The following is a 22,781-nucleotide window of genomic DNA, read 5'->3' as shown; positions in this document are numbered from 1 at the left end:
CATCAGATGTTGAGATAGCTTTTTGTTTAACAGTTTCTCCAAGATTTTTGCGGCAAAAGGGATCCTGGCTATGGGTCTGTAGTTGTTGGGATTTTCGCAGTCTAGGTTAGGTTTCTTTAGCAGTGGCCTGATAGATATCATTTTCCAGTCATCTGGGAAGATATTGGTATTGATAATTTTGGAGAATAATTTTTCCAGTACTAGGCTTAGTTGTATGGAACAGACCTGCATGATTCTGGGTAGACAAGGGTCCGTTGGGCTACCTGAATTGGTAGTGTGGATTTCTTTCTGAATCTGCTCAGCTGTAGGGGGTGTAAATCTAAAAGCTGATGTTTGATCTTGTTGGATTACTGGATTTATTGGGTGTGATGTGTCCTTTTCTATTGTTTCAGTACTCTGATTTTTGAAGGAGTCGTATACTGATGAGACTTTATTAACGAAGAAGTCCCCTAGTATATTGCGGAAGTTTGATGACAGTGCTTCTGGGTTATTGTTTTCAAACTTTGATAGTTTTTTGACGGTGTCAAAAAGGGTTTTGCTGGGGTTTTTTGACTCGTTAATCTTCTTGATGAAGTATTTACTTTTTTCTTCTATTATTAGCTTTTTGTATCTGTTTAAGGTATCTTTGTATTCTTGTCTGAGGTGGGTATCGTAGTTAGTTCTCCACTTTTTCTCTGCTCTTCTACACGTTTGTTTTTGTGTTTTTAGAGCTTCTGAGAACCATGGTTGTGATGGGGTTTTTCTTTTCAAAGTAGCCTTTTTTTGAGGGACTGTCGAATTGACTGCCTTGTCTATCCAATCATTGAATTGTTTGCAGGCTATATTACTATTGTCGTTAAAAGTGGGATGGGATGTTTGGAGTTTTTCTATAAATGCCTGGTTGTCAATTTTAGACCAGTCACGATAGGTTACTTGCTTAATAAGTTCCACTGGTCTTCCAGTGTCCTCTTTAACTTCCAGAGTGAATCTTACTAGTTTGTGGTCTGACCATGGGATTGGGAGAGTGTCAATTGTATTTAGGTTCTGACAAGATGTGAAAATACCGTCTAATGTATGTCCGGCGTTATGAGTTTCTAGATGTACTTTCTGTTTCAAGTCGAAGTTTGCCATTGCATCAATAAATGCTGCTATCTTAGGGTCTGATTTTTTTCTCTAGATGTAGATTGAAATCACCTAGGATGGTATAATCTGGACATGTCACACTAGATTCATGAAATGGGCTTAGCAGGTCGATTAAGGTTTTTTTTGCACTAGGTGGTCTGTACATTAGTATTCCGTTAAACGTGTAATTGTTTGTAATCTTTATTTGGAAGGTTAATGTTTCGCAGTCTGAGGTGTTACCTTTATCTGAGATTTTAATTCTAAGACCTTCTTTTGCTATGATCGCTAAACCTCCCCCCCGTTTTATTTTTCTGTCAACTCTGGAGAAAGAGTATCCTTCCGGAATAGCTAAGGCCAGGTCAGCATCTGATGCCTCGTCTGCCCATGTTTCAGTAACGAATAATATATCAATTTTTTGTTCATCTATTAGTTCGGATGTCTGTATATTATGCTTGACCAATGATCTGGCATTGATCAAACCGGTTTTCAAAATATAGTTTCTGTATTTCGGTATCCCGGATTTATCCATGTTTTTAACGGGAAGAAAGTCGAATGTAACTGGGCATGACAGACATTTCTTACCTTCTTTCTGTGGCTCTATCTGAGCACATGTGATGTTTGGTCTCAGCCTTCGTAGTTCCTGGCTGGAGTATTTCCATAGTCTTTTATCGGGGTCGTTTTGGCCAGGGGTGAGGCCCTGGGCCCGGTCTTGGCGCGGACGGGCGCAGACGGGCTTGCCTTAGGCGCGCAATCGTCGCGCCCGCTGCGCGCGTCCGCTGCGCGCGTCCGCTGCGCGTTTGTGGAGGGCACATTTTCTAGTGGGGTGGGAGGGGGCGTGGCCTGTGTCGATGGGCGTGGCTTGTGCTCGCTCCGATTTTTGGCGCCAAGAACTCCGACCCGCCGCAGCCCTGAAATCGGCAGCGCGGGGCGTTTCTCAGCAGGTGAGGTGGGGGAGTGCTCTGGGGGATTGTGCAACAATTTTTCAAAGTGCGATTTTCGTTTTAAAATCAATTTTACTAAACAGTGCAACAATTTATCTCAACACGACAATTTTAAAAGTAAGCTTTAAAATCCGTTCCGTCTCCCGGCTATCTCGCCTCAGGAGTGGTTAGTCTCTGAACGCGGCCTGAATTGTGCTCGCTCTTAAGGTCTAGCGAGGGGGCGTGGCCTGCGTCGATGGCCGTGGCTTGTGCTCGCTCAGATTTTTGGCGCCAAGAACTCCGACCCACCGGAGCCCTGAAATCGGCAGCGCGGGGCGTTTCTCAGCAGGTGAGGTGGGGGAGTGCTCTGGGGGATTGTGCAACAATTTTTAAAAGTGCGATTTTCGTTTTAAAATCAATTTTACTAAACAGTGCAACAATTTATCTCAACACGACAATTTTAAAAGTAAGCTTTAAAATCCGTTCCGTCTCCCGGCTATCTCGCCTCAGGAGTGGTTAGTCTCTGAACGCGGCCTGAATTCTGCTTGCTCTTAAGGTCTAGCGAGGGGGCATGGCCTGCGTCAATGGGCGTGGCTTGTGCTTGCTCCGATTTTTGGCGCCAAGAACTCCGACCCGCCGCAGCCCTGAAATCGGCAGCGCGGGGCGTTTCTCAGCAGGTGAGGTGGGGGAGTGCTCTGGAGGATTGTGCAACAATTTTTCAAAGTGCGATTTTCGTTTTAAAATCAATTTTACTAAACAGTGCAACAATTTATCTCAACACGACAATTTTAAAAGTGAGCTTTAAAATCCGTTCCGTCTCCCGGCTATCTCGCCTCAGGAGTGGTTAGTCATCAAACCAAATGAAGCACCCCGTCTTCAACTCTTTCAACAACTCCCCCACCACCCCCCCATACCTCAGCAACAACATTGAAGTACCTGTTGCGGGACAGCAGGTGCCCAGCCCCCAACGGGAGGCCGAGGACCCCCTACCCCAATGGATCTCCATGAACAGTCCACCCCAACCCCCACCAACCCCCCCAAAAGCTAACTTTAACCAAGGGGGAATCCATCCGCCCCTAAGACCACCCCTCCCCACCCTTAGTCGCCACCTTTGTCGGACACAGTCTCATTCGTGCAGCAATCATTGTCCATTCCTCCAGACACTGCCAACATTTCGTCCCAATGCAGTCCCATCCTACCAGGTATCACTGATGTCCATATCTGCCACCACACCTCTTAGGCATCGTCCAAATGTTCAGGGATCAAGCTGTGGTGGATTGTGAGTTTTCTTCATCCCATCAACTGCCTCTCCTGAATTGGAGCCCCTCCTAGAGCTGGACCTCCAATTGCTTGCACTCCGTGAGCGTCTGGGGGCCTGCCTCTGTGTCCCGCTTGAGGAGGAATCCGAGTCGCTGCCCGGCGGTGTATGTGCTCTTACTCTCACTGTCTCATCCCTCCAATGGAACACCTCCTCCGGGGTGTCGAAGAAGTGCGTGCGGGACTTATACACCACTCTTAGACGGGCCGGAAATAACAAAGCATAGGGAAGCTTGAGATCACGTAGTCGTGCCTTGGCCGCTGTAAAGGATTGCCTCTGCTGCTGTACAAGCCAAGTGTAGTCCGCAAAGATCAGGATCTGTCGATTTTCGAACATAAGGAGTTCCTTTACTCGGGCTTGTCGTAGGATGGTGTCCCGATCATGGTAAGTCAGCAATTTGGCAATCACTGGTCTTGGACGCGCTCCCTCCGGCGGCCTCTGTGTGAGGGCTCTATGCACACGTTCAACCACAAAGCATTTGGAGAGGGAGTCCGGTGGGAGCCAGCCCTCCAGCCATTGGGTCAGGAACTTTTCCATACTGCCCTTCTCGCAACCCTCCGGGAAGCCCACAAAGCGCAGTTTGTTCCTCCGGGCCCTCCCTTTGGCATCCTCCGCCCGGAGTGTCAGGCCTTTCTGGATCCCCTCCATGGCTGTTACCTTCCGCTTAAGGGTCGCCACATCGTCCTCCACACACGAGATCCGTGCTTCCGCCTCCGTGATGCGTGCCACTGCATTCCGCAGGTCCTGGCGCAGTAGTGTAACATCCGCTCCCACTGCGCCAATCTTTGCGTCCAGCATATCCCGGGATTGAGTGATTGCCGCCATTAGGGCTGCATTATCCGGCCCGAGCCCTGCTGGCCCCCGGCGGCCCCGGTACTCCCGCTCGGCCCCGTGAATTTGTCTATGGGACCCTGTTTCGAGGTCCCACCTCCACTCCCGTCTCTCGTCATCGTGAGCGGCGACTGGGGCGCTGGTCACGGGATGAACCGTCTGAGTTTCGGAATACCTGCACCAGGTGTTTGGTTTGCCGAGCTATGCTCCAAGGGTCAAGCCGATGCCGGTGCGTCGTCCGGTCCCTTTACCGCTCCCGCCTCTGGGCGTCCCCCGTGGCCTCTACCGGGGAGCTCCGGGCCACCCTTCGGATAAGTGTCTGTGTATGCCTCTGGGTTCCTTCTGACCCTAGGGTCTACAGCGTCCACTGCACCCGGGGTGTACGCTCCCACCGCCTCCTTCGGGGTCCGACCTGACCCCCGACCTCGCAATGCAGTCGGCAGAGTAGAAATGGCGCCGCCGCAGGTTGCCCCTTCCTCCACTCCGACCAGGCCTCGAACCACTCAGCCCCACCACAGCAAGGTTCGGTGCCAACTGGCCTCCAGGGGATGATCACGCAGTACAAGGCACTGGCCCCAACCAGTACCCTCCAAGCTCCTTCTCCACAATGCCGCTCTCTGGGGGCCCTTTACCGCAGCCGCAGCCTATCTGCGGATCAATATGCACTCGTGTCTCCCTCAGGGCCAAGCACCAGTCGTCCACCACCAGGAACCATCCAGTATCCCTGCCCCCACAATACCAGGACAGGGCAGTCGTCTCCTGGGCCTCTCCTCGGCGTCACCAAAATCGATCTCCAGGCCTCACATGTGCTGCCAGGCCCAGCTGCTTCAAAGCCTCCACAGCTTCACCACAATGCTCGGGGTCTACGCGCCCGACCGGCGAAAGCCCGGTACCTGTCTGCGGATACCTCCACTCGAGTCGCCAGGACAGCTGGGGCCGCTCCTGCACCCCCGGGCCCGGTCGCGATGTTCGCGGCCGCCCGCGGAACCTCCGGCCCGGGGAGCGTCAAAATCAAGGTCCCGGCTCGGCCGCGTCCAGCTAGGCCGCAGCGTGCTCTCCGCCGCCACTCGTCACCGGGAGGTCCCAGGGCCCGGGAAATACCACCGGAGGATCTTCGGGTCAAGCATCACCCCACCCCGTCGTTTCAGGCAGCGGCAAGGGTCGGGGGGACAGGATAACTTGCCGGATTATGAGCGGGCGGGACGGAGCCTGTTCAGGCTGCGACCGCCATGCGTGCCCGCCAAGCAGCGCCCCTCCTATTCTTCAGCTTTTGATAAAGTAGATTACCAAAGTTTGTGGATGAAGCTCAAAGCTGGGACATAAACCCATCACTACGGCATTTTCCAGCTCAATTACAAACAGACTAAGGCTTTAGGCTGATAACGTTTTGTCAAAACAATTTGACCCTGAGAACTGATTAAAACAAGATTGCATTCTGGCCGCTTTATTATTTTCGCTATATATCACTGATTTGCCTGAGTTTCTTTACCCAGTTCATAGAGTACCTCCAAAGTTGGGAACACAAGCGTTGACTCATTTGTCATACGCTAATGACCCTGTAATATTGTCACAAACTCCTAAAGACCTGCAATACCTTTTAAACCGAACACAGATTTTTAACTAGTAGAATGGAATAAGGGCTAAAAAAAACAATAATATGGTATTTATAAAAAAAACTTAAGTTAGCATCTTGGGCTTTAGAAGACACCAATATTGAAACACTCAAATAATATGAGTATCTTTGTGTTACAATCAACTCTAGGCTATCATAGACCAACCATCTGATGACCAGAAATCTTAAAACTATCTCTGTAACTGAATCTATAATTAGATTTTCTATACTATATGGAGGCAAAGCAATTAGCACAAATTCTAAACATGAAACTACTTTCGGTTCTACATTACGACACTCCCATCCTAAACAACATTCTATACTTAATTGTGATACAACGTACATGCAGTGTACGAAAATGATCACTTCTTCTTACAAACACTCCAGACTCATTCATCAGGCTGGAGTTGATTTTAAAATCTTTAACATCACTCATTAATGGGGCTACTCTGAATTACCTCTGGGATTGTGCTGGGACTGACCTCCACACTTAAAGGCCTTAATTTGTTCAGACTGATGATAACCTCACGTAAGGATATGGATCTGAATGCCACATCATGTACCCCGGTTAGAAGAAAACATAATCTACCTGGTTTGGAGTCTCTGGCTAAGAAAAATAGAATGCCAGAAAAAGTGCTTTAAGTAGGGCTTTACTCAGTTGTCAGAGGGAGAATGCCCTGACTTTGTTAAAGCAATGCAAACATATGGAACTAACAGTGTATTCTTGTCTGTCAACACATCAGGTTTAAATCAGGTCTATTCTGCCTAGTCCGATGAAATTGAAGTACCGAAGACTTGTTCTACATACTTATACTCAAGTTTGAGGGCCATGGAATCAAGTTTTTTAAGGGAAGCTTGTGTGTCGATAAGTGGACATCGTCATGCATATAATATGTATTTGCCCGAGACTTTTGAATTTAAAAAGATTTTATATGCAACAGATTTTTAATGATGCAAAAATTAGATCTGCCTCTGAGGGTGTTAGATTCCATTTATTATTAAAGATAAACCTCTATTACAAGATTAACAACATTTGTAGTCCAAGCCTATAAAATGTTAGGGTATAGCACTTAACTTATTCTATCTTTTTACATACTCTGTTTTTTTATGCTGATTGAGAAACAATGTTTTTTATTATAATCTATGAGATTAATACAATAAACGGGGTTACTTATTCACTAGTGAGGAAATTACAAGCAGCCAAAGATGTCTTGCATCATTTTACATGCTACTAATTAAATTTACTTAATACAACACTTACTTCATTGCTGTTCTGACAACCATAGATCCAAAGTTGGCAGCTAGTGAGTCTAATATATTCAACCTGTAATGATGGACAAATGTATGATGGGATGCCCATGTAGCTGCTCTACATATCTCTAGTATTGAGACCTCTCCAACTTCTGTCCAAGGTGCCAAAACTGATCTAGTTGACCGGCACTGAGCTGGGGGATCTTTATCCATTGACTTATAAGCTTGGTACATAGCCTGACTAATTCACGTGCTTAAAGTTGAAAAGGTCACATTTTTTCCTTTGTTTATTGTACCAAAAGAAAAAAAAGTGAGTTTGATTCGCTAAACTCCTTTGTTTTTTGGAAGTATACTAACAGGGTTCTCTTAACATCAAAGGAAAAAGGCATTTGTTGCTGGTTACCTTCCTGGAAAACTGGCAGGACAATGTGTTGCTGAAAATGAAACCTTGTGTTAATCTTAGGAATCAATGTGGGGTCTGGCCTCAAAACTATCTGAACTGGGAGAATCTTCAAATAGAGATATGAAACCACAAGTGATCCCAGCTCGCCCAACTGACTGATGTGCTTGCATTAACCAAACTATTTTAGCTGATAGCCAAGTCATCTTTGCTTGTTCTAGGGGATACAATGGCTCTTTTTTCAGACCTCTTAGAGCCATAAAGAAAAACAATGGTGCCTTAGGGGGAAGTGTAAACCTCTACTTCCTCTGAAAATATTGGTTTAACCATCAAGAGTTTGCAGCAGAGAATGAATACAAATTTATGGTGATGAAATAATATGGTTATGCCCTGTGGGTTTCTGCGCATGAACGATGATACTCGGAGCATCAATGTACGTGACTCACCCGTAATGTGAGGCACCATGTCAAAGCATGTATAGAATAGCATGGGATTCCTAGCAGGGTCCATTCAGTGTGAAGCTGATGGCCCATTGGGAAAAGGTTCTGAAAGAAAAAATTAAGGATAAAGAGAACGCCTCTCTTAAGGAGTCGTGAAGTGGTTTATTCCATTATGGGAGACTCACCAAAATTATTTTTATTATAAAAGACAATGGAAGTGACCCCAAATCACTACACTGCGCCAGTAGTTGGATAAAGAAACCTGCTGGGGGTAAAAGAGCACACATGGTGGGATGGCACTACACGGAGAGTCTTAGAATTTATGATAAGACTCATCAGGTCATTAAACAAAACACAGTGGAACCTCAGAGCGCTATGGCCTAGGTGGGAACAAATTGTGAGACACTATCCACGTTTTGGTTCAGTAAAAGGTAAATTAGAGGGGGAAGAATTAAGGGGATGACAGCAAAAGTTCAAACTTACCCCATAAGGGCATTTATTCATCAAGCCTCCTGAGTTCAAATGGATGCAGGGGCAGTTTATCTTCAGCACTATCCTGAACCAACTCTTCCTCCTCTGGTACGATCAAGAGCCACTTTCTGCTCAGTCTCTTGATTTTTGCCTTTTCCCAATCCCTGGATGCCCTATCTCCCAGTCCCCGGGTGTGGTAAGTGGGGCATTAAGGGGATTAATTACCATCTTGTAGCCAGGGATGAGGCTGCATGGAGGGATCAAGTCTGGCAGTTGTTGGAGGCAGGGCGGCCGGCACCTGACCCCGGGGTCCATGGTGGCCGATGGTGCAGGAGACTGCCTGGTATGACCACAGGGACGGGCAGTGAGCCCACCTGCTTCACCATTGGGATCAGGATCTGGGTCTCCTCATCGGTGGCCATGTTTTCTCTGCCAACAAGGAAAATGTCCTGGGCTTTTCTCGCTACTGCACGGTTCTCCTCTGGATCCTCGCTGTGTCGCCATAGATGCTGTTCTGGTGCAATATCACCTCCTTTGGTTCCAGATGGGTGGTTGTTTGAAAGGGGGGGCTTTTCTTGGGATTTACACCGAACTGCACCTTCTAGCCCTGGGTGCTCCCTGCCAGAGCTACTTAACTGTCAGCCATCCTAAAATTTACAATTAGTTACAGTTTTCAACAAATCTAGAAATACGCGAAATATATATTCTTGTGACAGTGATGATGCGCTTACCAGTGCCTGTAATTTCAACACTGACGGTAATCAAGCAGTAATTCAGTGTTATTCTGGAAAATGTTTTTCCCAGGCAGACAGTTTAATGCCCATCTTAGAATGGGAAGTGTTGGTGAATATGTAGTATCAATTATTACTGAGGGTTTAAAGCATGTGTTGTGCTGGGACAAAGTTAAGATGTTGAGTTGGGGCCATAATAATTTGGACTGCCACAATTGATCTCGGCACTGTTTGTGCACCTACAGTAGTATTTGTACTGAATCATCCACAATTGGAGCAGTAACACCTGGCAGTATCACTGTCCGTATCGAGTCAACAGGTAGTGGGACAATCTGTATTTCTCTTGGTTCAACAGAAGCAGTAGCCCCTGAGGTACTTGCTGGTACACTATTAGCAGTGTTTGTAGCGGGGACCACAGAAGGTGGTGGACAGTCAGTTAACAATGGGTCCAATATTTTATCCCCTAAATCACTAGTGGTTTGAGGCTTTTTGATATCCTTAATTTCCTTCTCCTGTATCTTATCCATTACCCTTTCTTTCTCTCTTTCCTCGTCTCTTCCTACCTTTCCTCACATGCTTAAGGCTTCAAATTGTGCATCACTAGATGGTGACTTTATTTCAAGTAACATTTCTCTTAATTTGTCAATAATTTGCAGTTCGAAAGTACCATATTTTGGGAAATTCAAAGGACCCTCTTTCTTATTAACCTTGCACCATTGGTGAATCCACAAACATGAAAATAGTCCCAAATTTATGAACATAAAATGTGCAGGCGTTTCCTCTGGTAGTACCTTGTCACCGATCCAAATCAAATTTGTCACATTACTCCCAAAAAATGTCTTAAAGCCTTTGACCCATTTCATGTTTGCAATAATTCAATGCAATGTTTTGATTAAATTCCTTAAACGTCATTTTTTCCCTCCAATCCTGTTACAGTTTAAATTCTTGAAGACTTTCAACCAATCTCAATACGGTAATCATACAACGGACCTATCACAGCACAGCACACTCTGACGTCGCTCTCACTCCTCATAGCAGTTCACCCTCCTCCACTATTTCTCTGTACACATTCACTCACACAATCATCTTATATCTGTAATTGCCTGCCTTTGGAAAAGATCGATAAAATTCAATCACTCAAAAATACACATTCGCTGTGAAACCTCGACCAGCGTGGAATCACCTAAATCTTTATAGTTTACCCTTTGTGCACAAGGTCTACTACGCAATTCGCATTCGTCCCATTCACACATAGTTCCCTGTCTCAGGTGGAGCTGTTGACAACATCTCATGATAACTCCTCAATTCTCCTGTCAGACAATCACAATCTTTTTGCAAGTTCTGGGCATTGGAATCAGGAATCAGTACTTTTTGGAATTTGGGCCTTTATTCTAACTTGGGCAATTATTATGTAGCTCCATTCAGGGCATTAGCTTAAACTCTGCTCCTTTTAGTCATGGTGTATAACTTTACCTCTGGTACCAAACTGATAACACAAACCTCTCACAGTAATCTCTCTTCGGAAAAGTTTGTAAATGAGGCATGATTAACCTTTGATTACCAATACCCTTTTTCCGTGCCATTATCTATTCTCAATGTGATGAATCTTTGCCACTGTATTTTGAGCAAAAGAGCACCCTTATTAACATAGACAAGTAATCAAATGCAAATAAACATTTTAGCTAATAATGAGAGTTGTGAGTAGTTTTAAAGGGATTTATTTTCTAATTAATATTTAAGATTCTCTGACTCTTCATTCATCAATCAGGTATCAATCGTGTTACAGAACTGATAATAGAAAAATTAAGTTAATATAGAGCATATTATATTTTCATAAAGTGGTTTCTATAATGGAAAAAATCCACATTTGAAGAAAATAATGCACAAATGATGTCAGTCAGAACTCATGAAAAGGTAAAAAAGTAAAGCAAGAGTGAAATTAGCATGAAACTAAATCAATAATTAATAATTGCAGAATCTCCCATAAAGTGAAATAAAGTATAGAGCAAATAAGCCTTGGCAAAGCCACTTAGTCAAAGCATAAAGCTTGGGGATTTTAATAAAAGGCAGAATGGAACAAAATCTGCATCTAATCTGCCTTCGTCTGCTTCAGTCCTGCTACCCATCAATGTCTGTCCTCCCCTCCTCTGCAGGTCTGAAAAAGTCTGCAAAGGTCTCCGTCCCATAATCTGTCTGAGTCTGCCTCTCACAAAGGTCTCTGCAAGGATTTTGGAACTCCTAAACTAGGAACGCATTTACATAAAAAATAATGCTACAAAACATGTGGCATGATTTTGGTTCTGCATCCAATTGGAATACAGCATTCTGAGCATCACCTCTCTGCAGTCTGCATACGTCATCCATCAGGCTGGCAGAAATCCTTCCCACAACATATTCTGCATCGTATTTAATATAACTTCACCTCCTAACCTGCCTATAAAGAAACATTTTATTTTCCACTAAACACGTAACATTAGCTGCAAAAGAACTGTTATTTAAGCAAGAATCATTAAAGCAGAACATAGTAATGCATTTTTTAAGTATGTGTTTTTCCTATTCTCTCTAAAGCAAAGAATTAACTGAGGGTTTGTATAAATCAAGCATTTTACCAGCAACTAAAATACAATAAGGCTCTGAGGTTACATGCAGTAATATATGCTAAGCGTTCTCCCTTTCACACAGAAAGAGACATTCCTTTGATGATCTCGAAAGTCAACTGGAGCTTTCAGAGCAAGAGCTGTTTCTATATTTTAAAATGTTATATTAATTCAGTACAATTATATTCTACTAGTGCACACATTTAACATTTTTTGCAAATTGAATCACATGAAGAAAAAAATCTTAACTAGCCACGTTAAATCAAACTATGAATTAATTGTGCAATGGTGTACATGATTTATTTCATAGTAAGCGTCTAACAAAAGCCTATGAGCATCAAAGCCTCATGTTTTCATTTTGCAACACCAAATGTCTGAGTGTCACTTTTTAAATTCAGTTTTATATCTGAAGCCCAAGGCAGGTTTGCCATTAGTAATGCTCAATTACATAGGAAATGTTTACGCGCTTTCAACAGCAAAGATGGAAGTGGAAGATAGGCTCAATCACTTACTCCAGCAAGGGCCCTGCCAAAGTTCACCAGTTCCAGTTTGTCATTGGAATCTTCCTCAGATATCCACTTCTTTGTCTTCCATCTTCTTAGCACTCTAAAAGGTTAGCTGATCTGAGCTTTGAGCAGCACGTCCAAAGCTAGGTTGAAAAAAGAAAGCAGGTTCCAAGACCACAACTCTTTCCCATGCAAAGAGTTGCAGACAGAACCTTCTTATTGACTTCTTCTGAGTCCTATTTTGTTTCACTGACTGTTTATTGATGTTAGGCTCTAACCCTAACTCAAGAAATGTTAGAATCTCATCTATATCGTTGTTGCAGCACTTCCTGTCTTTACCGTAAAACAGTTGCAGAGAGCACTAATCGGGTATTTTTTAAAGACACAGAATTCGACTTCCACTGTTTAGGCTCTGTCACCATACCCAGTCTCTCCCATATGACAATAAGGGCTCTCCATCTCCCCAGCAGTAGAAACCCAACCCAGACTAATGCAGCCCCCTGCCTTAGTTCTCCTGTCCAGCTTGCCCACAGTCTACTACCCTGCAGCCTGTCTACCTACTGCCCCTGTTTGTGTCTCTTTTCTTTGTTTCTTGTTCTGTTTTGGTTTTTCTGCCCTCTGTTTTGATGCTCATTTTTTTACCCTCGGATTTGCCTTTTTCTACTTGTTTTTCTACTCTCTGTTTTACCTTTTCTGCTGGCTTATCTGCCCTCCGTATTGCTTTCTTGTTCCTTTTTCTGCCTCCTGCTTCTGCTCTGTTTTGCCTTTTCTCCTTCTCTGTTTTGTCTTTTTCTTCTCATTTTTCTACAAAAACGTTTTGATTGATTGATTGATTGATTGATTGATTGATTGATTGATTGATTGAGACTGTGCCTAAGCCTGGGTCATATCCTGGAGTGACAGAACAAGAATCAGCCTTGCTATCAGAAAGCCAGCATCAAAGGAAAACTTACTCCGGAGCTCTGTTGTAATGTTAACATGCTACTATCAGGCTTCATGTCCAGCCTTTGTGTAGTATTTACTGCAACTATTCTGTCTCTTCCCTCACATTCCTATCGTAGGTTGAGGTTGGTATTCTCTAAATAGCTCCCACATGCCTTCCTGCCAGGAATCTTCCAGCAACATTAAGCTACAATGTGGTAACCCTGTATTCTGCAGAACCTCAATATTGATTAATCTAAAAAGGCAATTGTTTCTGTCGGAGTCTGATAGGTATAATCTTAGACCGTTGCTTAGTAACTGCATATACACGGTATGATTCCCATATATATCAGAGCATTGAATGCCCAAAAACAACATAATACAAAAAAACAAAAAAAAAACACAAGTCTGATTCCCAACATTTGGTATATTCAACAATAGAGTGTTCAGAACATATATAGAATAATGCATGAGTCAGTATTCATATGGGCTGTTTTGTAAGAGCAACGTGAAAAGTGCTTTTGCGGTGCATCAAGTGAAAGAAGCATCTAAACAACTAACATATAAACAAGGACAAGATTGGACTTCACAAAGTCAGTACCAGCCTGTTCGAAATGATTGAATCTCAGTTGCCAAAGACAGTGGGATATTGTTTTACTCTCTTATTGCCAGGCACTTTATGTTGGGGTGACAGGCATTGTAGTTCAATTGCCGATGTGTCGACCTTCAAGGCTAGTGGTGCTTTTAAAACATCTTAATGCCTTTAGCTTATAGCTTTGAAGTTTATGGGCGGTTCAAAAATGATATGGCATGAAAAATGCAATTTCCTCTGAGCTACAGGAGACTCAGCTAATGGGACGGAGTTTAGTCATCGGTTCAAACTGTTCAGACTTTTAGGCAGGTTAGGTGACAACGTTAAGAAAGTAATTTTAGAAATATAACTAACAAATCTCTTGTGTATTTATTGATTTAAATTGTTGTATGCACTATAAGGTGAAAATTGACATTTTTAGTTATTTTCTAACAACAATTAGTAAAAAGAGGTTACTGTCAAAATGTTACTTTTCTAAGACTGTAGTTGGCAGAAGCCGCAGCTTGTACACAATGTGACAGCTAATTCTACACTTGTTTTGTGGTTTCGAGTAGGACACATATTTTAATTGAAAGATTTCTGAACTAAAGAGCTGTGCACCTTTAATGCACATTTGCAGATAAGTTACAAGAATGGCAAAGCTGTAATTTAAAATATAAATATGACTTTCCTTTTTATTTTGAAGCTACAAGCATAGACTGTGCTGTCAAAAGACCATTGTTAACTGTACTATGTGTTTTAAAAGCAAGTGGATAAAACATTATTTATAAGTTAGAAGAAAAATGGTCTATAAGAGGCTGAATCTTGCACATATAGATCCAGATGTATACAAACAAAAAAGGTTTGTGGTGGGAATTACTGATCAATGCAAATCTCAATTTGGTTGGATTGTAACCCAAAGTAATGCAAAGTTGCACAATGTGCTGCACTGTGTTACTTTGCATCAAGGTGGCATTCCATACAACCACCCATGGGTTTTGACACAAACCCCTATCTACAAAGAATTACAGTGAGGGATTTGCGAACAAATGCTGCACCACTTTGAGGGAGGTGTAACGAGGAGAAATGTTTTAATTTCTCCTTGTTTTTCCCACTTTGCATGTGTACTGCATTGTACAGCATGCATGCAAAGTGGGAACGTTCTTAGAGCATAGTATTCATTCGTGAAGGTACGTCAGTGCAGGGAGAGAGCAGAAAAGCTCCACATCTTAGTAGCTATGGCTCTGTTATGCTCTCTCCCATTCACACAGCGCAAGAGCTTTACTTGCTGTGCTGTGTCGCGTGAATTCTAGATTAATCTGGGCCATAGTGTAAGCAGGCGTGTTTCTCTGACAAGCCTTTTTACTGTCCTGTAACAAGCCTCCTTATTTCTGAAAATACTACATGATGTCAACTCCGGAAAAAAGTCTCCTACTGCAGGAAATATAGGCATATACTCACCATGCATTTATATTCATGAGAAGCCCACACCTAGAATATATGGGCACAAACAGAATGAGCATTGAGATGCTGGTGTTATTAACATGTGGGGAGATGTTGAGTCAATTTATATAGCTGCATCATGCACTAAATCACCTCTTTCCTCTTGCCATAAACTGTGGTGACAAGGAACAGAGTATATTGATAGTATCTTATAAAAGGATAGCTAGCTAAACTGAAAATAGATTTTCAGGGCCAGTTATGCTAATGAGAGGATAAAAAACCCAGCAGGAGCACTACCTTCAAGGACATAGATCCGCTGAAATGAAGCATGCCTGCAACCCTGGATAAAAGTTTCTCAAGCAGCTGGAAGGTACACTGTGACCTGGTTGAGATGGCGTTTTTACACCACAAACTTTGATTAAAAAGTGTCTTGTTTATTACAAGGAGTTATTGCATTGAACTCTGATTTATTCCTGCTAAGAATGTATCGAGAGTTCTGATGTGCTAAGACTGAGTTAACCTTGGTAGCTGGAATACCCATTGGCACACAGACATAAATCTGTGCATTATCCTCAAGCAAATGAAACTTGAAGATATGAGCACAAATATAATTTATTACCAGTAAGTTTCTGAGTATTCTGAAATGGCACCAGTCAATGATAGTGTCTCAACAAGAAAGCTGCAACGCTTGTTACCAAATAGGGGAGAGAAAGCAAGTAGACAGAAAGAGAAAGAGAGAACTCTTACCCACCTGAACTTTGTGCTGTAATGATGCAGGTGGGGAGGGCGGTCCATCCCGAGTGCCACGAGTTTTGAGGGCCGTGGCCTCCCCCCTGCCCCCTGCTCTTACATACGGTCGCAGGGCAGGCACTACAGGTATGACCCCCCGCTCCTACATACAACTGCGGGGCTGCCGCCGCAGGGACCGCCATGGTTGGCAACTAGTCTAGCTATGTGACTGGTGGTAGAGAGGCCAATGAGTACAGGATTCTGAAAAATACTGAAACCTATTTGTTCCTGGTGCTCAGGCACACCATGATGAGTTTCAATGTTATGTGTATACCTACATCTTGTCTGTTTATGCTCTCTTTAGATAACACGATTTCCATCCATCCCTACGTAGAACTTTGAAAAACAACTGTTAAGTGGTGTTAATTGCTATGCAAATATCCCCAATATAAATATAAAAAAGAAATAAAAGATTTGGGGGCACATGTATCAAGTCCTTTTGCGATCGCAAAAAGTACAATTAGCAAAAATCGGCCATTTGCAATCGCGAATTGGCCTTTTAAAATACATGAAAGTTTTTGCGATTCTCAATTTAGGTAATCGCAATTTCTTGCAATTACTTAAATTGAGAGCGCAAATAGGGAATCGCAATTTGCGGTTCCCTAATGCATATGCAAAACGACTTTCCTAAATGCGAACTGTGCATTTAGGAAACGCTAATTAGCATAAACTTCAAGTTGTTGCTAATATGTGCATACTTTGAAAAATGCACAAAACTGCATTTTTCAAAGTGCCATGTGGCCTTATATGATTCAGAAAAGGGGGCGGTGATGGACAGAGTATCTGAAGTAAGCAGAACACTCGTACCCAGTCAACAGATCAGGGCTTGATCCATCACCGTTTTTTAGCTCACTGCACCATCCCAGCTCAGAACCTGGCTACATGCAAATTAGTCTGTCCCTGGTCCAGTGCATCATGGGAACAGGGCAGACCAAACTACCAAGCCAATTCTTATACTGGAAAGGAAACAAGCTTCCGGGGACCGGTTTCTGGCATTACAGCCGTCTTCGGCCCGGCTTGCTTGAATCCTGATGGTGCAGTGAGCAAGGGACTCACATCTGAGTATTCCCTTCCACGCTTATGGTAGAAAAACCGATTCAGAAAAGGGGGTGGTGACGGACAGAGTATCTGAATTAAGCAGAACACTCGTACCCAGTCAACAGATCAGGGCTTGATCCATCACCGTTTATGTGGCCTTATATGTGCACATGGCTTTTGTTAGGGGCACCTCAGGGGGCCATAGGCCCTCGGGCACCCTTGCTTTGGCATTGCCTAATTTGCGATTACTAATTAGGTAATCACAATTTAGGCAATGCAAGACCATTCCCACCTATGGGCTTTGAGGCCCATAGGAAAGAATGGAGCCGCAATAGCAAATAGCGATTCCCCAATTGCGTTTGCGATTCTTAAGGAATCGCAGAGAACTGCTATTTGCAGCCTGTTTTAATACATTAGATTTGCATTTACCAAATAGCAATTTCTTAAAAATCGCTATTTGGTAATCGCAAAATGTAACTTTCATGCATGTGCCCCTTGGTTAATCGTTGCAATTTCAAGTTCCAGCTTGAATGCAAATATGTCATACAGAAGGGATGATTATTAAGCATATTAAGTTGCTTTTGAATAACAATTCGCATGGCATTTAAGCCCTACAAGCAGCAGGTGTTACTACTGCCCAAAGTGATGGTCTAGAGTACACCAACCTGGATTGAGTTGATCATGCTGGTGATCGAACTCTGACCTCCAGATTATTTTAGGATATTAATTTGATCATTATGTAGTCTCCTAAGGCTCTACCGCGCAAATGCAAAATAATTTGCTACTTTTGACCTTTAAAATTACATAAAGTAAGTGGTTTACAAAGATTTATTAGTGAATAAAACAATATTTAACGTGAAAAGTTTCCTTTCTGACATGAAGAGGACAATAATATTTTATTTACTATTTCTATTCTAATATTTTCAGAAGTAACTGACAGAAGAGAAGTAACAACCCCTGATACTGAGAGTAAGTTATCTTTTAAATTATCCTCCTTCTTACATGTGTGAAGTTTTCCATCAGACCTAAGTTGTAAGTGCTGTGAGAATGTATTTACAGAGACATTTTCAAATTTAAATGTCTGTTCTTTGGTAAGAAACATAATTTAGCTGATATACCCACTGCCTTCTACTATTAAAGAATTCCCAGAAAAATTGAAACTGTACTTTTAACCTGCAAAACACAAAAAGAAGGAACTGGTTAATGTGTGTAAATATTAAAGACCTATACGCCATGCTACAAAAGGCATATTTTAAACAAACAAAACCAATTAAATTCACCAGTTATAGTTATCGCAAGTAACTATAACTTGTGCCCTAAAGTAACTATCACTCGCCCCCGCCATACACAGTGTTGTCATCATTGATGTAATTTCAGTTATTGAAGTGATGTTATCAATGATGTCATAGAACAAGTCATAATTATATAATGTGTGAGGTACATAGGAGTACATGGTGAGGCCACGATTATGATTACTTTAGGGCGCGAGTTATAGTTACTTGAGATAACCATAACTGGGGAATTGAATTGGTTTTGTTTGTTTAAAATATGTCTTTTGTAGCATGACTGTAACTAGTGAATTTAAGTGATTTCTTCAAAATAGTATGTTTTAACTGAGATTTTCACCTAACAATAATGTTGCTTTAATCTTTGTTTTTTACATTGAATTTCTACATTTTTTTTATATAAAGAAGGGGTGGGAGGTAAGCTTTGCTCATGTTAAGATTGGACTGCAGCTTTGATTTTGAGCTGCCCCAAACCACCAAGCCCAACATAGAGCATGAGTGAGTAGAGCAGCTGCGCCTGAACAAGCGGGAGGGCAAGGCAGAGCAGTCTCTTCTGTCTGCAAACAAATACTTGGCTTAAGTTTCTCTGGCGGACCCGGTGGTTACTGTTAATGTTCATGACTGCAGGGAGGGAGGCACCAGAGGTCCTGCATACACAAACTGCTATGGGAACCCCACTGTTTGCTGTCCTGATCCAGTTCTCAGGCAGCATGGGTTGGCAATGTGCAGAGTTCCCAGCCCTCTGGGACATAAACAGGAGGCATCAGTTGGTGGCAACGCTGAGTCTGGTTGCCCACATTACACTTCAGATCGATTGTCTGTGTTTTTGGAGTGGGTTGGAATGCCGCAGAATTCCGCTGAGTTTTTATGCTACCCCGCAGAGCTCCAACAGATCAAACATTCACTCCAAATTAAGAGATTTGGGTTAAATCCATCATTCTTTTTCTTACCATGCCATCCCAGTTTGAACCCAGCCATATGCAAATCCGTCTTGACCCTGCTCCTCATGGGAACAGTCGATCCCATACTTCCAAGCCAGGTCCCCCCTGGACTGGCAACAAGCATCCTGGGACTGGTTTCAGGGTATCACCACATATCAGCCAGACTAGTAGCACAGCGAGCAAGGGATCCTCATCTGGACATACCCATCCCACTTAGGGCAAAAAAATGCAGCGTAAACAAATGAGGGATGCAATGCTGAACAAATCAAACATTCACCCCCAGTCAAGAGATTTGGGTTAGATCAATTGTTCTTTAGCTCACCATGCCACCCCAGTTTGGACCCAGTCATATGCAAATCAACTTGATCCTGCTCCCCGTGGGAACAGTCAAGCCTGCACTGTCAAACCAAGTCCTCCCTGGACTGGAAACAAGCATCCTGGGACTGGTTTCAGGATATCACCCCTCATCAGCCACGCTAGCTTGAATTCGGTGGCACAGTGAGCAACAATGGATTTAACCCATGTCTCTAGACTGGGAGTGAGGGCTTAAATGTTTCTGCTCTCCATACATTATCTTGTTGTGATTGCTAACCCCTGTTATAAAGCAACATATTTTTACAATTCCTAACTATAACATACCTTTAATCTATGTATTTTAGTAAATTTCTATTAGCTTTTTAAGATTAAAGTAAGATTTCCTTCACCATGCGAGGCGTGGGATTGGATACAGGCCCTAGCCTGCAGCCAAGCCCGGCGCTCAACTTCCAATGCCCAATCCCCTGGCTCACCTTTTCTTTTTTTACATCAGAGCGGCTGATCATCAGAGCTGATAAAAGAAAATGTAGTTTTTGGCCCCAAAGGTATTTACTACCCTGCCCAGGTTTTTTATAAAAAAAATTAGGACAGGGCACTGAGTTCTTTTAATGGCTGTAGCCACACCTTTGTTGATGTCAGTGAATCAGATTAACAATCAGATATCTTTTGATCTGTTACATTATGGATCCTCAGCGGCATAAAATATAAGTATATTTTAATCCTTAATTTCTCAAAATAAATTGAATGGCTATACACCAAATCTAAAATGCCATGCTTTCTGGACCAAGATTTACCTTTCTGCCAAACATGGTATAATTTCTTTCACCCATTTTGGCTGTAGCTGTGTCTGATTGTTGTATTAATAACTGCATGGGGAACACACGTTTTGGGCCCCCCTTTTTCCTGCCCCTGCTTGCAGATCACCCCATAACTTTCCAGAAAGAAGCTGAAGTGAATGAATCTGTTTCTTGGAACGTTGTGCGAAGATTTGTCAAACTGCACCAAAGTTATTAGCAAAATAAAAAAAAAAATTCCCATGGCAACACAATCATACCTATAACTAGCCAGTGGTGACGCCATTCGTGCCACGCCTTGCACAGTTTTGTCATCAATTATATTGTTTCAGATATGGCAGTGATGTTATTAATGATATCAGAGAACATGTCATGACTGACGTAAAATGGGAGGGTGTAAGTCATAGTTACTTGCATTGACTATAATTGGTGAATTTCAGTGCTTTTGTTGTTTAAAACAGTATGTTTTAGCTGACATTTCCACCTAACTGTAACATTTGCTTTAAATTTTGTTTTTATCAGTGAATTTCTGTGTTTTTCTACAATGTGAAATGTAATTAAACATTTTTTACCACAATATACATTTCTTATTGGTGATTTTTGGGCGGAAATAATGGATTTGCTTTATATATGTTGATATGCTCATTCCTTGATAAAGCCAATGGGCCCACGTTTTATTTTTTGGTTTTGTGACTCTTGTCAAAGTAAGTAAGTCTGCCTGACTGGGGCAAGGGCCTTTGCTCAACCATAATCAATATTACATATCCTAACAATTCATATTACAATTCCTAACTATAACGTCACTTTAAGCTTTGTTTACATTCAGTGAAATTATTGTTGTTTCAAAATGTATATTAAGGTCACAGTGCACAGCGAGGGTTGGGCGCCTCTCCCGCAGTGCACAGCAGTGTGCAGTTTGGCCAGGACCTGTGCTAACCGCTTGCTGGCACCCAAACATCACCCAGCATTCAGCCTGTTGTCATACATGGTGCTGGGTGCAGAGCCTCACCTGCAGTCAGGTCCTGCACCCAACTCCCCGCAATCACCCTACCGCCGATTGGTTGTGTGCAGTGGATGGTTGAGCGAAGGCCCTTGCCACAGTCAGGCAGACTTACTGACTTTGACAAGGGTCACAAAACCAAAAAATAAACTGTGGGCCCATTGGCTTTATCAAGGAATGAACATATCAACATATATAAAGCAAATCCATTATTTCCGCCCAAAAATCACCAATAACAAATGTATATTTCACTAATTGACACAATGCAATGTTTGATAAAAGTTATTATTGTAAAAAATGTTTAATAACATTTTAGTTTAAAAAACTCAACATGTCTGTTTCAGCACCCAAAATGCAATCATGAAAGCAACCACAAGAGGGCCTTGCACTCCAGCTGAAAAGCTGAGAGCTTCAGCTAGGTCTGCCTAAGGAAAAGAACGGTAACTATTCCTGGAGCATGGGTTTTTTCTGACCCAGGAGACATATGCTTCTCTTTTAATGTTATTAGGGGGCAGCTGCACTCATTAAAGCCTCCCACAACATAGCAAAATGTTGGTGGTGCCTTGCCTCTTACAGGAGTACAACCAGAAAGAAAATGTTTATTTAAAAGAAAACCTAGGTCATTATGAGGCGATGAACACTCATTTATTATTTATATATTTTTGAAGGTGTCCCAGTGCCAACCTAGACACCCTTATCTTTAACTGTCATTGGCGGCCATGGGATGAGCCCCAGGGCACCCACAGCTCAATTTTACTTGGGTGCTGCAGAGCGAGCCCAGGGCACCAGCAGCCACAGTCAGCTCCCCTAGTGGGAGCTGACCATTTTTTTAATTTTTAGGTGGGTGCCTCGTGCCTGCCCATGGCATCTACAAAACCTGTCATGCTGGGGGACCGAGGGGAGTCCAGAGGCCCCAATGGCCCCTGCCGGCTTCCCAGCAAGCATCATTCTGTGTGCTGCTGTGAAAGAGAACCTTTCCTTTGCTCCTGCCTGGGCATGCGCAGCTTTTTTACTTTTATAACTTCTGTTCTCTGCCTTGGAGAGTGTGGGCAGAATTTGCCCACAGTCTTGCAGGCAGGGAGCCACAGTGTACAAGGGTAGTATCCCCGGACACTGCAGAGTATCGGGCCCCGGGCAATGGAGTTCCCTGGGCAGATTTTTGGGCCCCAAGCACATTCCCCTCCCATATATTTGATTCAACCTCAGAAGTTGAGATCCCCAGGGCCTGAAGAGTTTCAGGGCAGGGGCTGCGTGCCCCCCTCCCCTTATAAAAAAAAAAGTTGGATCTGGGGCATGGGGTCTGTGGGGCCTGAAGAGGCTCAGGGAGGAGAATCCCTCAGCCCCTCCTCTTATTAAAAAATTAGGCTGGGGGATAGGGTCCCCAGGGACTGAAGAGACTCAGGGAGGGAGGATGCATGCCCTCTCCCAAAATTACTTCATTCAGCCTTGGGGGGTGGGGTGCCCACAGCCAATAAGATCCTATCTTGAGATCTATTGGCGCCAAA

At 43.2% G+C, this 22,781-nt stretch overlaps 1 protein-coding gene across 5 annotated transcripts in view; it reads left to right on the top strand.

The window, feature by feature from the left end:
• The window catches only part of OC90 (otoconin 90), a 521,593-nt gene that overhangs the window by 305,355 nt on the left and 193,457 nt on the right, over positions 1 to 22,781 (top strand). For 3 of the 5 annotated variants that reach the window (XM_086967046.1, XM_086967043.1, XM_086967047.1), the window contains exon 8: positions 17,868 to 17,909. The exons of the other annotated variants lie outside the window; for them this stretch is intronic. In XM_086967046.1, coding sequence (XP_086823172.1) covers positions 17,868 to 17,909 — 42 coding nt within the window. The remainder of the gene's footprint in view (positions 1 to 17,867; positions 17,910 to 22,781) is intronic. 5 annotated transcript variants of the gene reach the window in all.

This window comes from Lissotriton vulgaris, chromosome 4_1 (assembly GCF_964263255.1).
Source record: "Lissotriton vulgaris chromosome 4_1, aLisVul1.2, whole genome shotgun sequence".
NCBI lineage: Eukaryota > Metazoa > Chordata > Amphibia > Caudata > Salamandridae > Lissotriton > Lissotriton vulgaris.
Note: the sequence above shows the minus strand (reverse complement) of the source record. Positions and strands in the feature narration are given on the sequence as shown.